Here is a 13,075-nt window from a genome sequence, read left to right as displayed (position 1 = left end):
TCGAGTGGCATGCACACATGGTGCCTTGAAAGGCTAGAATCTTATTTTTTTACAGTGTGACTGTGACCCCCTTTAACATTACCACTCTCTTTATCTAAGACACCACCACACAGGGCAGCCAAGTTCCCTCATCAACCACCCCACCCAGATATTTCCCCGAGATATTGAGTAGGAAACTAAATACTGCTTCCTCTTTCATGCTGCCAGTGTCTAGCTAGATATATAGGCTGAGATCTGACTGATTTGTGTGTGCATAGTTTTATTCCCTTCGGGAATCAATGGCCACATCAGCAGAAAAGAATGGACAGTTCCAATGGTGATAGGGCAAAGGAATCTGTGAAGGGTAGCTATTAGGCAGCAGCAGTAGTGGAAGCTGACACTGGCAGAGGATCTGTCATAGACAATGGCAGTGACACTTCAGCTAACCCTGGTTAGTACTGCACAGAAGAAGGCAATGGTAAAGCACTTCTGATAATCTCATACCTTGGAAACCCTATGATGAGACAATCCAGATAAAAAAGATACAGTACTGTAAGACAGGATCCACACTCAATTGGCTACTGGGAAGAGCAGAGGATAAGTACAAGTAGCACTATTCTTAATGACACAACTGGATTAAAGCCGACAGGATGTTCAGTTACCCTTCATATTGAAAACCTTTAATGGCATAAGTAATATTACAATTGTTACAAAGGTACATAAAATATGCAGTCATTAAGATAAAAACATAGGCCAGTAAATTCCAAAAGTAGAAATTACAAATTACAAACTTTGGGCTTTTTGAACTTTCATCACATCCACTAGAAAATTGGCAACATCTAAGGTAACCTCCGGATTGGAATCGTTTAATAAAAATTGACGTTTTGCTTGGGTAGATAGGTGATATTTGGAAAGAAGCCAATTTTTTAACCATTTCCCACGGGGTGATTCATATAAGGGGCAGACCAACAGAATATGATCAATTGAGTCCAGGGAATAGGCATCACAGGGACAAGTCCTATCCTGGATTGGTATATGTTGATACCTTCCATATAGCATCCTTGAAGGAAAGGCATTAACCCTAGCAAGAGAGAAGGCTCTGCGGAGGGGTGGGATGTCCAGCGTATGAAAATAATGGGGAATATTGTTGGTTAAATTCTTGAGGCCCAACATTGCTGGAGAGCAGACCAAGGGTTGAGTGGGGAGTAACGTCTGACGCTCCATATCCAAGAAACGCTGTTTAACAATTTTAAAAATGTGGGCCTCACTAGTTAAAGCCAGGTCTTCCACAGAGACTCCAGATGATCTTATTTTAGACAGAATTAAACAATCCCAGGAGGTATTATGAAGTTCTTTTAGCAGCAGAGACATCAGAGAACCACGCTCTGTTCTAAATAACAGTTTAAGCCAATAACGAATGGTTAGCAGCCATGCCTTGGTTTCACACAAGCTTTGACCAAGTTCAGAGGTAATAGCATAATAAGAGACACAGCGAGGGAGACCAAGCATTTTTCTAAAAAAGTAAGCTTGAATGGATTCTAAGTCCCGATTGAACGCATTGGCCCAGATAGGTACACCGTACAGAATCTGGGGTAAGATTTTGGAGTTGAATACCTTAACTGCGGCGGGGACATACTGGTTACCCTTATAAAGAAAAAAGGACATCAGTTGGTTTGAAGAGATTCTCCCGAGTTTGGTAATCCTGGATCTATGAACTGCCCATTTAAGGTTATAATTAAAAGTAATGCCGAGATATTTAAAACTCTTCACCTGTTGGATTTTGGCCTGACCAATACGCCAGCTGGTGGGCGACCATTTTTTTGAAAAAACCACGACATTAGTCTTAGAGTAATTAATTTTAAGAAGATTTAGATGACAGTATTCCTCAAACGAGGATGTTCAGTTGTTGGTGTGAATGGATGAAAAAGGAGAGCCCAAAGCTGTTTGACATAATAGAAACATGGACCATGAGAAATATGAGTCAATGTAAGCTCAAAATTGTAAAATGAGAAATGGAACATTTAAATGTTGCAATCCTGGGAGTGAGTGAACCAAAGCAGACTGGATTAGGACAGTCTCAGTCAGAAAATTTCAAAGTGTTTTACTCGGGAAATGACACAGAAGAAGAAAATGGAGTTGCTCTAATAGTGAGGTGAGATATAGCACAAGCAATCAGGAGAGTGACTCATAGAATTCTGTAAAGACAACAAGTTGTTCATTGTGAACAAGTTGTTCATTGTATATGTGTGGACATCATCAGATGGCCAATACAGAAATCAAATAGATTACATAAACAGAAGATGGAGAAGCTCTATAGTTTCTACTAAAACAAGACCAAGAGGTGATCATGGTGCGGACCATGAATTGTTAATATAAAAAAATTAGAATAAAGCTGAAGAAAAAAACCAATACATTCATAATCCCAAAATACAATCTAAACAACATTCCTGAAGTGTTTAAAGACCATTTAAAGAATAGATTTGCATTACTAAGTTTATGTGAATGGGAACCCAAAAATTATGGGTTGAAACCAGAGATATTATCAAGGGAAAATGTGCAAATACTGTTCTTGTAGCCAAAAGAAACAAAAAGTCTCTGTGGATGACTGCCGAAACTCTTAAAATTGCTAAAGATAAATGAGAAAGCAAAGCAAAAGGTGACAGAAGTAGAATCAGAAGTCTAGATCCAACGTTCCAGTGACTGGGAAATAGAGACAAAGAGAACTATTATAATAACCAGTGTAAAGAAACAGAAGAGAACAACAAAAAAGGAAGAACAAGGGATCTGTTCCACAAGATCTAAGAAATCAAGGGGAAATTCAAAGCACAGTTAGGCATGCTGAAACATCAACATGGAAATACATTAACTGAACAGGACAAAATAAATAAAAGATGAGTAGAATAAACTGAAGAACCATACAGAAGAGATAAAATGCAGATTCCTTCCAAGAACAATCTTTTGAAGAAGAACCTGGAATTTTAGAAAGTGAAGTGAAAGCTGCACTCAAAGCAGTTGGGATAAAAAAAAATCACCAGGAGCAGATGGGATATCAACAGAGCCATTCAAGGCACAGAAACAGAGTCCATCAAAATCTTAACAAGAATATGCCAACAAATATGGAAAACCAATGGCCCACGGACTGGAAACGCTTGATCTACATTCCAATTCTAAAAAGAGAGACGTCGAAGACTGTAGCAACGATTGGACATCACATTAATTTCTCACGTGAGTAAAGTGTTGCTCAAAATCTTACCATATATGGAATGGGAAATGCCATATGTTCAAGCTGTATTCAGAAAAGGAAGAGACACTACAGATCCTATTGCAAATTTACTCTGGTTCTGGAGCATATGAGAGAATTTCAGAAGGAAATCAGCTTGTGTTGCATAGATTACAGCAACACTTTTGACTGTGTACATCATGAAAAGTTATGGTAGGTTTTAAAAGAAATGGGTGTGCAACAACATCTGATAGTTTTAATGTTCACCCTATACTCTGGACAAGAGCCTACCTTTAAGGCAGAATATGGAGAAACAGAATGGTTTCCAATTTGCAAAGGTTTCAGATGACGGTGCGTTTTATCTCCTTATCTGTTCAATCTCTGTGCAGAACATATAAGAAAAACTGGATTAGATTTAGATGAAGGTAGAGTGAAAACAGGTGGAAGGAACATTAACAATTTGAGATTTGCAGATGACACCACATTACTGACAGAAAAGAGTGAAGATTTGAAACAAGTAATGATAAAGGTTAAAGCAGAAAGTGCCAAAGCAGTATTACAGCTGAATACCAAGTAGAGAAAAGTAATAACTACTTAGGAATTACACAGCTTGAAGGTTGACAATGAAGAAATTGAAACTTAAAAGATTTTCTACTCCTTGGCTCCATTGTCAAGCAAAAGGAAGACCAAATGGAGGAAAAAATGTGCGGTAATGAAAAAATAAAACGTAGCTTTTGACGATATGAAATGTAAACCATTTGCATGAAAAAGGCCTGAGACTGGGAAGGGCAGCCATTAAGGAGTTAGAAAAGAAGCTTAAGTATTCTGCATTGGCCCTGACTTGGATTGCCCAGGCTAGTGCAGTCTCGTCAGATCTTGGAAGCTAAGTAGGGTCAGCCCTGGTCAGTATTTGGATGGGAGACCACCAAGGAATACCAGGATCACAACTCAAAGAAAGACAATGGCAAACCATCTCTGAATATCTCTTGCCTTTAAAACTCCATGGGGTCACCATAAGTCAGCTGTGACTTAATGGCTAAAAATAAATAAAAGTATTTCCCATTACCATGTATGGGTTTGAAAGTTGGACAATGAAGAAAGCTGATATTTGAAATGTATTGCAGGAGAGTTTTATGGATACCATGGACAACAAAAAAGACAAATAAGTGGGTTCTAGATAAATCAACCCAAGAAGGTAAAATGACCAAACTGAGGCTTTTGTACTTTGGTCACATTACAAGAAGACAAGACTCAGTGGAAAAGATAGTAATGCCAGGAAAAGTTGAAGGCAGCAGGAAAAGAGGAAGACCTGACATAAAATGGATTGACAACGTAAAATGGATTGGCCATGGCCGTCAGTCTGCAAGACTTTGGCAAGGTTGTTAACGATGGGATGTTTTGGGGGTCATTAATTGTTAGGTCGCCGTTAAGTCTGAAGCTTGACAGCACTTAACACACACACGCTCTCTCTCTCTCTCTCTCTCTCTCTCTCTCTCTCTCTCTCTCTCTCTCTCTCTCTCTCTCTCTCTCTCTCTCTCTCTCTCTCTCTCTCTTACCCTGAGTTTTATTTACTGAGACAATTCAGTCTAAGTCAGAAGGGATGAACAAAAGGGAATTAACTTTTATTTAAAATATTAACAACATTAGAGTGATCTAATGAACATGGATACATTTCTCAGTGCTTGAACTTGGGCAGCCCATTCCTGACGGGGGAGTAGGGTTGCCAACCGCCAGGGACTAGTTGGAGATCTTCTCCTATTACAACTGATCTCCAGCCAATAGAGATCAGTTCACCTGGAGAAAATGGCCGCTTTGGCAATTGGACTCTATGGCAGTGAAGTCCCTCCCCAAACCCCTCCCCCTTCAGGCTCCTCCCCAAAAACCTCCTGCCGATGACAAAGAGGGACCTGGCAACCCTGGGGGGGGGAGGGGGATCTGTGGCGCCTGGGAGCGGTGCAGCCATGCCACCTCCTCAGAGGCTTCCTAGCTGCCACAGAAAATAAAAAAGTTTTTTTTTTTTAAATGGCAATAATGGGGGAAATGTCCCCATTAAAAACAGTGGGGCTGCGACACCAAAAAAAGGCATTGTAACCCTGCCACAGCAGCAAAGGGCATTCCCGGGCTGGAAGGGGTTAGGAAGTTGTCTAAAGTCAGTTTCGCCCCTGGGAATGCCCTGGGACCTCTTCCCCTCCCCACGGCGGTGCCGCCATTCTCTTCTGGGATTTAGTTTCCGGAGAGGCTGTGCCGGCAGGGGAGCCCCGCACAGCTCCGCAGCTCCCAGGCGCCAATGGGTATGCCCCCCGTGCCAGCGTAAGTGCCACATACCGCGGGCACTTACGCTGGCGCAGGGTCACGCCGCCTCCAAACGACTTTTGTCCCCACTAAGGAATGCGCTCTTAATCCCTAACCTCATCCTTCCAGTCCTCTCAGTTCCAGTCCAGTCAGCTTCCCACTCAATCTCCTTCACTCTCAGACCCAATCTTTCAACTCTTTTTTCCCTTCACCCCCTTAACTGTTGTCAGCCTCCCAGCAATATTCCATCAGCTCTCATTGGTTGCACTCTGAGAGAGGTGGAATGGGACCTTTCCATCACAATTACATTTTCACCCATTTTTCTGATTTGCGTTATGTCGCCTGGGTGGGTGATAATAAATCCCAATGAAGTGGAAATCTAAAGCTTTTCTTTGGAAGGCTGCAGGAAAAATCCACACCCAGAAGAAAGATGGACATGGAGTGTCCTCTGCTATAGTGCTTGTGGCTACTTTGGATCGACTATTGAGAATGGTTATATACATTGGTTATAATATGGGCTTCTGTGTCTCCACTCTACTGCTGCTTCATGTTTCATCAAACATACTTGAATCCCAAACGCTCAGGTGCTGCTGCTTCTCCTTCTCCCTTGCTAAACAGAATTTGTCTGAAGCAAGTCCTGTCCTTTGTCTTCCCTGGACTGGCAATAAAATTTGGATAGAACTTGCTTCAAGAAAAAGATAGTGACATCACATTTTCTTCGGAAGAAAGGGAAAGGTCCGGGGGGCATTTTTGTGTGTTTCAAAGTCCCACTGTGGTAGTCTCCATGTGAGAAGAGTTTATGAGGACCGGGGTTTTTTTCTGGATGCAGTCACCTCAGGCATTCTGTTACCTAATATAAAAACAAATGATTGTGTAAAAATATTGGGAATTTTAAAGCTTAAAGGAGCATTTTGCCTTAAACAGATTTTGAGCATATGATAATAATTTACCAGCATCCATTCAGAATGATATTTTGAAGGCCTCCTCAGATGCTATTGTTTTCAGCAGTTATATGCAGTTTCTACTTTGCTTCATGATTAAGGCTTATGCCATAACAGGTGTAAACTGGTATAGGGCTTTTCTGCATTCTCTTTTTCATTGTCTTGACATTGCTGTTTCTTCGGTGTTTTTTTTTAAAGTTCCGCACTTGTTTTGCTCCCTCTATTGGTGGATTCAATATCACACCCATTTTTATGAAGAATAAAATGCTGCATCACATGGAAATAAACTAGATTTAATATTCTGCTATATCGAATTGACGACTAAAAGAAGTAAAACACGCTCAGAACTTTAAAAAAAACACTGAAGAAACAGGTACTTTGAGACAAAGAAAAAGGGAATGCAGGAAAGCCTGTAGTTATAGCATGAGGCCATTGTTAAATCTTTGTGCCGTCACAGTTGAGATTCAGTTTTTAAAGTCCATCCTATGGAATTTAAGGCCAAAGTTCAACCTTACCAATATGACTGTAGTTGAAATTCATCACCTTGGTGGAATCTCACATTGTTGTAATTTTGAGTAGCTACTAATATTATTCTCTATAATCAGTGGAGTTCAATCTACATTTCTGTATAATTTGCATAGTTTGCTTATAACGTAAAACTACACACACTTTTGTACTATATTTTTCAAAGTCTTCTCTGGTGGTTGTTTTTTCTCCCAATGTTCACTTTTAAGGACCTTTTTGTCACCCTGCATTTTTTTTGCTGTACATAAGCAGACTAGACATTCTGGTTGATAAAAATCGGTTTTTAAAGAATATGAAATGGTAAAGTGGAACAAACCCGTTTTCATTTCTTTTTGCTAGGTGTCAGCAGAGTTCTATGTGGGAACCCTATCAAAGCTCTTCATGCACGGAGACAAAAACGAGGTGTAGGTTTTCTTTCCTATGTACTTTACGTTGGGGTGGGAGGAAGCCAGTGCGAGATGAATTTTTCATTACTTTCCTTCTGAGCCAACTGATTTCAGTGGACTTAGAAAGGTGCAACTCTGCTTAGGATTGCACCACCCATGCACTAGGAGTTAACAATTCAGCAAAATGTCATTTATTTCTACTACCTGTAGAAAACCTTCTTAAGAAGACATAGTGGAGAAGGCTAAAAAAACCCATGTCTGTGCTACAGAGGTTGTATGGGTGCCGTACCAAAACAGTGACCCTTGTTGGAGGTATGAATTGCCTTATAATGTGCTGCCACATCAGTCAGCAAGAAAGGAAGGCACACATAGTCTAAAGGTATTTCAGCCCCTGCTCAGTAAGTCAGGAGAGGAAAGGAGTGGGTGGGGGCATGACTTTGCAGAAGACCATGCTTACCTTCAAAAAGAAATCTGTGCAGAATACCTGGGTCTAAAATATGAATAATTAAAAACCTTATTGGGCATAGACTTGGGAAGAAATGGTGGAGGGTAGTTACCCAGCAGTGCAAGTTGTTGTCTCTATATCGAAAGCTAGAGTATTAGTATACTAGGCAGGATCATTTGCATTTAGAGGCCTTTTGCACTTAATGAAAATGCCGTCTCAGAAGCCTTTTATAAAACACTGATGTTCTTAAGTGAAGATTCAACCATTACATTTCTGTAGTCTGTACAAGTTCTCTTAATGCTAAATAAGTTTGATAGAATGGTATCCTATCTCATTTAATAACACACCAGTTCCTTGTGTTCTCACACACTCTTATCACCAAACCAAGAAAGAGGAACCCAAGCCAAAGAAATGTATAGAGGAGCTAGTTCAGTTCTCAGTTGCGCTCATTGTTTTATGGGGAAAAATTAAATCTACTGCAAACTGGGACAGTTTAGAGGGGGCAAAACTTACATAGGGCCCCAAGGGCCAGGGAATATATTTCACCCACCCTTCAGTGTCCTTTCCTTTTACTTTCTCTCATAAAAGTGAATAGCTACACTTTGCTGTTATGAAAAAATAAAGTGCTGTGGTGGTGGGGGGCATACATTGCCTGCTGCCCTTAATAGTGGTACCTTGACCTCAATCAACGGGAATACATGAGGTGTGTAATGTATTTCCATTTGCTCTGAGTATTCAAGGGTCTTTGCTAGACACAACCTGTATTGATCCTGTAGTACACTGGCTCCCTACCTCACAAGCACAGCATTTTGCTAATTATATTAGAATCTGTTTTGTCTCTTAATCACGATGGACTTCTAGTGGTCTCCTCCCACTTGTAGTGGGCTCACATGTATTAGAAGCCCAGTGTGAAAGCCTACAGGGGAAATTGCCCAGATGGATGGGCTGCCCTGCCCCTGCTCAGTTTCCGGAATAGTGACTGATGAGGAAGAGAAGAGCACTGGTAGACATTGAGGCAAGCAATAGTTGGGGCTGGGCATGGGAGTTGCCCTTGAAAGAGGGGAGGGGCCGTGGCTCAGTGGTAGAGTGTCTGCTTGGCATGCAGAAGGTCCCAGGTTCAATCCCCAACATCTCCAGTTAAAGGGACTAGGCAAGTAGGTGATGTGAAAGAACTCTGTCTGAGACCCTGGAGAGCCGCTGCCGGTCTGAGTAGACAATACTGACTTTAATGGACCGAGGGTCTCATTCAGTATAAGGCAGCTTCATGTGTTCAAAGCAGGGAAGGGCTGCTCTTCTTTAATCCTGCCATAGCATGCCAATTCATGGGACCTCCCTCAGCCCTTCATACCACAACAGCAACTGCCTGACTGTACAGTGTGCACTGACCATGATTGGAAGAATTCTTTGCATCAGAAATGGTGGTGACAGATTAACTTGTAATACAATAATATGTGCCTTAAAATGTCAGCCGCTGGCAATCAGGAAACAAAAAGACATTAGGGAAGAGTGATGAACTGCAAATGCCTTCTGACAAATTCTACAAATGTTTCAGTCTACAGTAATGAACCTGTTCCAGCCACAGTGTCATCCAAATGACTCTGAAGAAACTAGTGATGGAAATGTGGAAGAACTCTTTGCTGAGCTGAACGTTTGGACAGAGCAGCATAACCAGTAAGTTCAAATTTAGTCTCTAAATCAGGGGTTTGTCAAGTAATAAAACCTCCCCATATGCAACTAAAACAAACTAGCTTGCATTACAGGTTTGTGGCATGGTAAAATATTCCTAAGGGAAGAGGAAAAAACGAGATGCTTCCACTAGCCTCTGGGATGGCCCAAATTTGTGTTGGTGCAGTTATGATAAGGAAAAGAGCTAAGATGATACCATGTTTCCTGGCCCATCCAGGGTGAGGTTGAGAGAATCCTTGTACCTCCACATGTCCTAACACATGCTTTGACTGCCTTTCTATTATCATATGAGTAAAATGTCAGTTGAGTTTTCTGTGTGTTCTCATTAACATAACAAGCATTTCAGTCATCCTATGGCAATGCTGAGGAGTTAGCTTTAACTTTTAAATTCAGATGTTTTCCATTCTGGAACTGATGTGCAATCTTCAAGCCAACACACCCCTCCTATGAATACAATAAATTATCCTCACAGACTGAAAAATAAAGGGTTTGTTAAGCAAAGATTCCCTGCAAGATACACTAGATTCATCCTCAGTAGTTACTCATAAGGATGTTGAGGAATTTTGGTGTCAGAACAGGAGATGCAGTCTCCATGTCTGAAAGAAACTATTTTGATGGGATTTTGTCCTTCAAGCTCCTACTTCAAAGTACAGTGTAAAATGTGGGAATCTCCTGCGCCTATGGCCCCTATACCATCTACATCTCCCATCTATGCAATGGACCCCCCTTTTTGGGTGGCTTCTTTCTTCATGTGGCATTTCTTCGCAAGTCAGAATTGTCAAAGCCCAAACCAAAGTATCACTCAAACGAGCTGTAAGATCCTGTTATTTAAGCTGCCATTAACACTTTTTAGTGCTAGAGCTAAAGTTCATATCCTGCAGTTTAAATTGGGACTATTTTTAGTCTTGTTGGGATATGGTGGCTGTGCAGCTCATCTAAGATATAAATATATGAGTGTGATCAGCTTTTATTAGCTGACCTGCTGCATTTTGCTTACAGCCTGTTTACTGACCTGGAAATGTAAAAAAATTATTTTTGTCTAGCACTCTTGATCTAAAGCTGCCAATCCCTTCCTTGTTTACATTTTTTGTTAAGTATGTGAAATGCCCCTACCTCCCACCCATGAAAGGTCTGAAGAGGCTTTTCCCAATGAACATCCTTGCCAGACTCTTGTCAAAATGTGATCTGAATAATGCTTTTTGTCATTGGCTAAAGGACATCTGTAAATTCCATGCAAGCTCAGATTTTACTTTTTTGCAGCATTGTTCTCCTTTTTGATTCCTTACTGCCACAGTCAGTCAACAAAATACCTTTGGGGTATTTTATACTTGCCTACCCAGGTCATACATGAGCCCTGTGGCGCAGAGTGGTAAGCTGCAGTACTGCAGTTCAAGCTCTGCTCACGACCTGAGTTCAATCCCAACGGAAGTTGGTTTCAGGTAGCCGGCTCATGGTTGACTCAGCCTTCCATCCTTCCGAAGTCGGTAAAATGAGTACCCAGCTTGCTGGGGGTAAAGGGAAGATGACTGGGGAAGGCACTGGCAAACCACCCCGTAAACAAAGTCTGCCTAGTAAATGTCGGGATGTGACGTCACCCCATGGGTCAGGAATGACCCGGTGCTTGCACAGGGGACCTTTACCTTTTTTTTTTTACCCAGGTCATACTATGGCCATGCTTTGAGGGTTCTTCCCCAGATAATACTGGGAATCTTATGTTCTCTTTATAAGATGTGTCTACAGCTGCTGAAGTGGTGACAGTTTATCGTTTTTGGACCTTGGTTGGGTTCATGGAGAGAGCTTGGGGGTCCATACTAGAAGCAATTCTGCATATCTCCAGAAGCCCCATTGTCTACAATGAGGCATGTTTTTGTTTTAAATATGTTGTAACATACCCTATGGCTGGGGCAGGATGAAAATTGAGTAGCTATAACCTTTCCGCCAGGTGCCCACGCACTGTCCCAAGGGAGAAGGCTCTCCAAGTACTGAAAATAACTCACAGTGATGAAGAGGAAGAAGAGTGGAGCCTGAGTGACAGCTGTGATGAAGACTTGAAGGAAATGAACAATGAGGACCTAAACGAAAAGATGTCTCCAGATTCTTCCTATCAGTCTGGTGTTTCTCAGTCGTCCTCAGGTAGAGAACATAGAGGGCTTTTTTATCCAGCATTCCCCATCTGCATAAAAGCGTTCATATTATCACTGCACAAGTCTACATTAAAAAATAATACTGCACTATTCAGTTCAAGCATAATGGATAGCAGAGGCATAGCTGCCTCTTAACCCTTGAAAATCACCACCATCAGGATAGACCTGCACTCCATCCCTAGCAGGCTGCCCTGCCTTAAAAGAACTGGAGAAAAACAAACCATTCATAAAATGGGGGAGGGGGCTACACTGCTATGGAGGTGAAGTTGCGGCTTCCAGACATTCTTCATTCTTTTTTTTAAGGGATTAGATAGCAGAGCAATCCCAAAGAGGGGTCCGGATGGCCTTAGGAGCCAGCGTGACCCCTGCACCAGCGTTTGTGCCACTTGCGCCGGCTAACTAATGCAGGTGCAGGGCCACTTACGCCGGTGCCAGAGAGCTGCACAGCAGTGCCACGCATAGGCACTGTTGCAGCATCGTTTTCCGGCACAAGTGCTTGCCCCGGCATCAAAGGGGACATTAGAGCAATTTCACAGGGTTTGGGGGAAATTGCATTTTTGGCTTGCTGTGCCGGACCAGCAAGCTGCTCAGGAGGCGGCACAGTGGCCCCTGGTGCCCCGTAACTACACCCCCTTAGGATTGCTCTGCCTGTACTTTGCTAGAGTGCCACAATGGAAAACATTTAGTCTCTAAAAGAAGAAGAGTTGGTTTTTATACCCTGATTCTCTCTACCTTTAAGGAGTCTCAAAGCGGTTTGCAATTGCCTTCACTTCCCCTGCCCACAACAGACACCTTGTGAGGTAGGTGGGGCTGAGAGAAAACTGTGACTAGCCCAAAGTCACCCAGAAGGCTTCATGTGGAGGAGTGGGTAATCAAACCCAGTTCACCAGATTAGGGTCTGTTGCTCTTAACCGCTATGCCACACTAGCTCTGAGTTAAAACATTATTTTTAATTAAAACAAAACTTCAAATATTGTCGAAGGCTTTCATGGTCAGAGTTCATCGGTTCTTGTAGGTTATCCGGGCTGTGTGACCATGGTCTTGGTATTTTCTTTCCTGACGTTTCGCCAGCAGCTGTGGCAGGCATCTTCAGAGGAGTAACACTGAAGGACAGTGTCTCTCAGTGTCAAGTGTGTTGGGAGAGTAATATATATAGTCAGAGATATGTATATATATATATATTATCAAGTGTGTTGGAAGAGTAATATATATAGTTAGAGTAATATATATATACTCTTCCAACACACTTGACACTGAGAGACACTGTCCTTCAGTGTTACTCCTCTGAAGATGCCTGCCACAGCTGCTGGCGAAACATCAGGAAAGAAAATACCAAGACCATGGTCACACAGAACCGAAAAACTTCAAATGATTACAAAATGGTATGGATATTGGAAGGGAAGCTGTGTTGTCCACACACCCCACAGATGCCATTTTATCCAGTGGGCTTCCATCAT

General features: G+C 41.9%; 1 protein-coding gene across 1 annotated transcript in view; it reads left to right on the top strand.

Annotated features, from left to right (window-relative positions):
- LRRC56 (leucine rich repeat containing 56) overlaps positions 1-13,075 on the top strand; it is a 45,072-nt gene that overhangs the window by 27,253 nt on the left and 4,744 nt on the right. The window contains exons 8-10 of the mRNA XM_056851707.1: positions 7,297-7,361; positions 9,341-9,459; positions 11,399-11,607. Coding sequence (XP_056707685.1) covers positions 7,297-7,361; positions 9,341-9,459; positions 11,399-11,607 — 393 coding nt within the window. The remainder of the gene's footprint in view (positions 1-7,296; positions 7,362-9,340; positions 9,460-11,398; positions 11,608-13,075) is intronic.

This window comes from Euleptes europaea, chromosome 6 (genome assembly GCF_029931775.1).
Source record: "Euleptes europaea isolate rEulEur1 chromosome 6, rEulEur1.hap1, whole genome shotgun sequence".
Taxonomy (NCBI): Eukaryota; Metazoa; Chordata; class Lepidosauria; order Squamata; family Sphaerodactylidae; genus Euleptes; species Euleptes europaea.
Note: the sequence above shows the minus strand (reverse complement) of the source record. Positions and strands in the feature narration are given on the sequence as shown.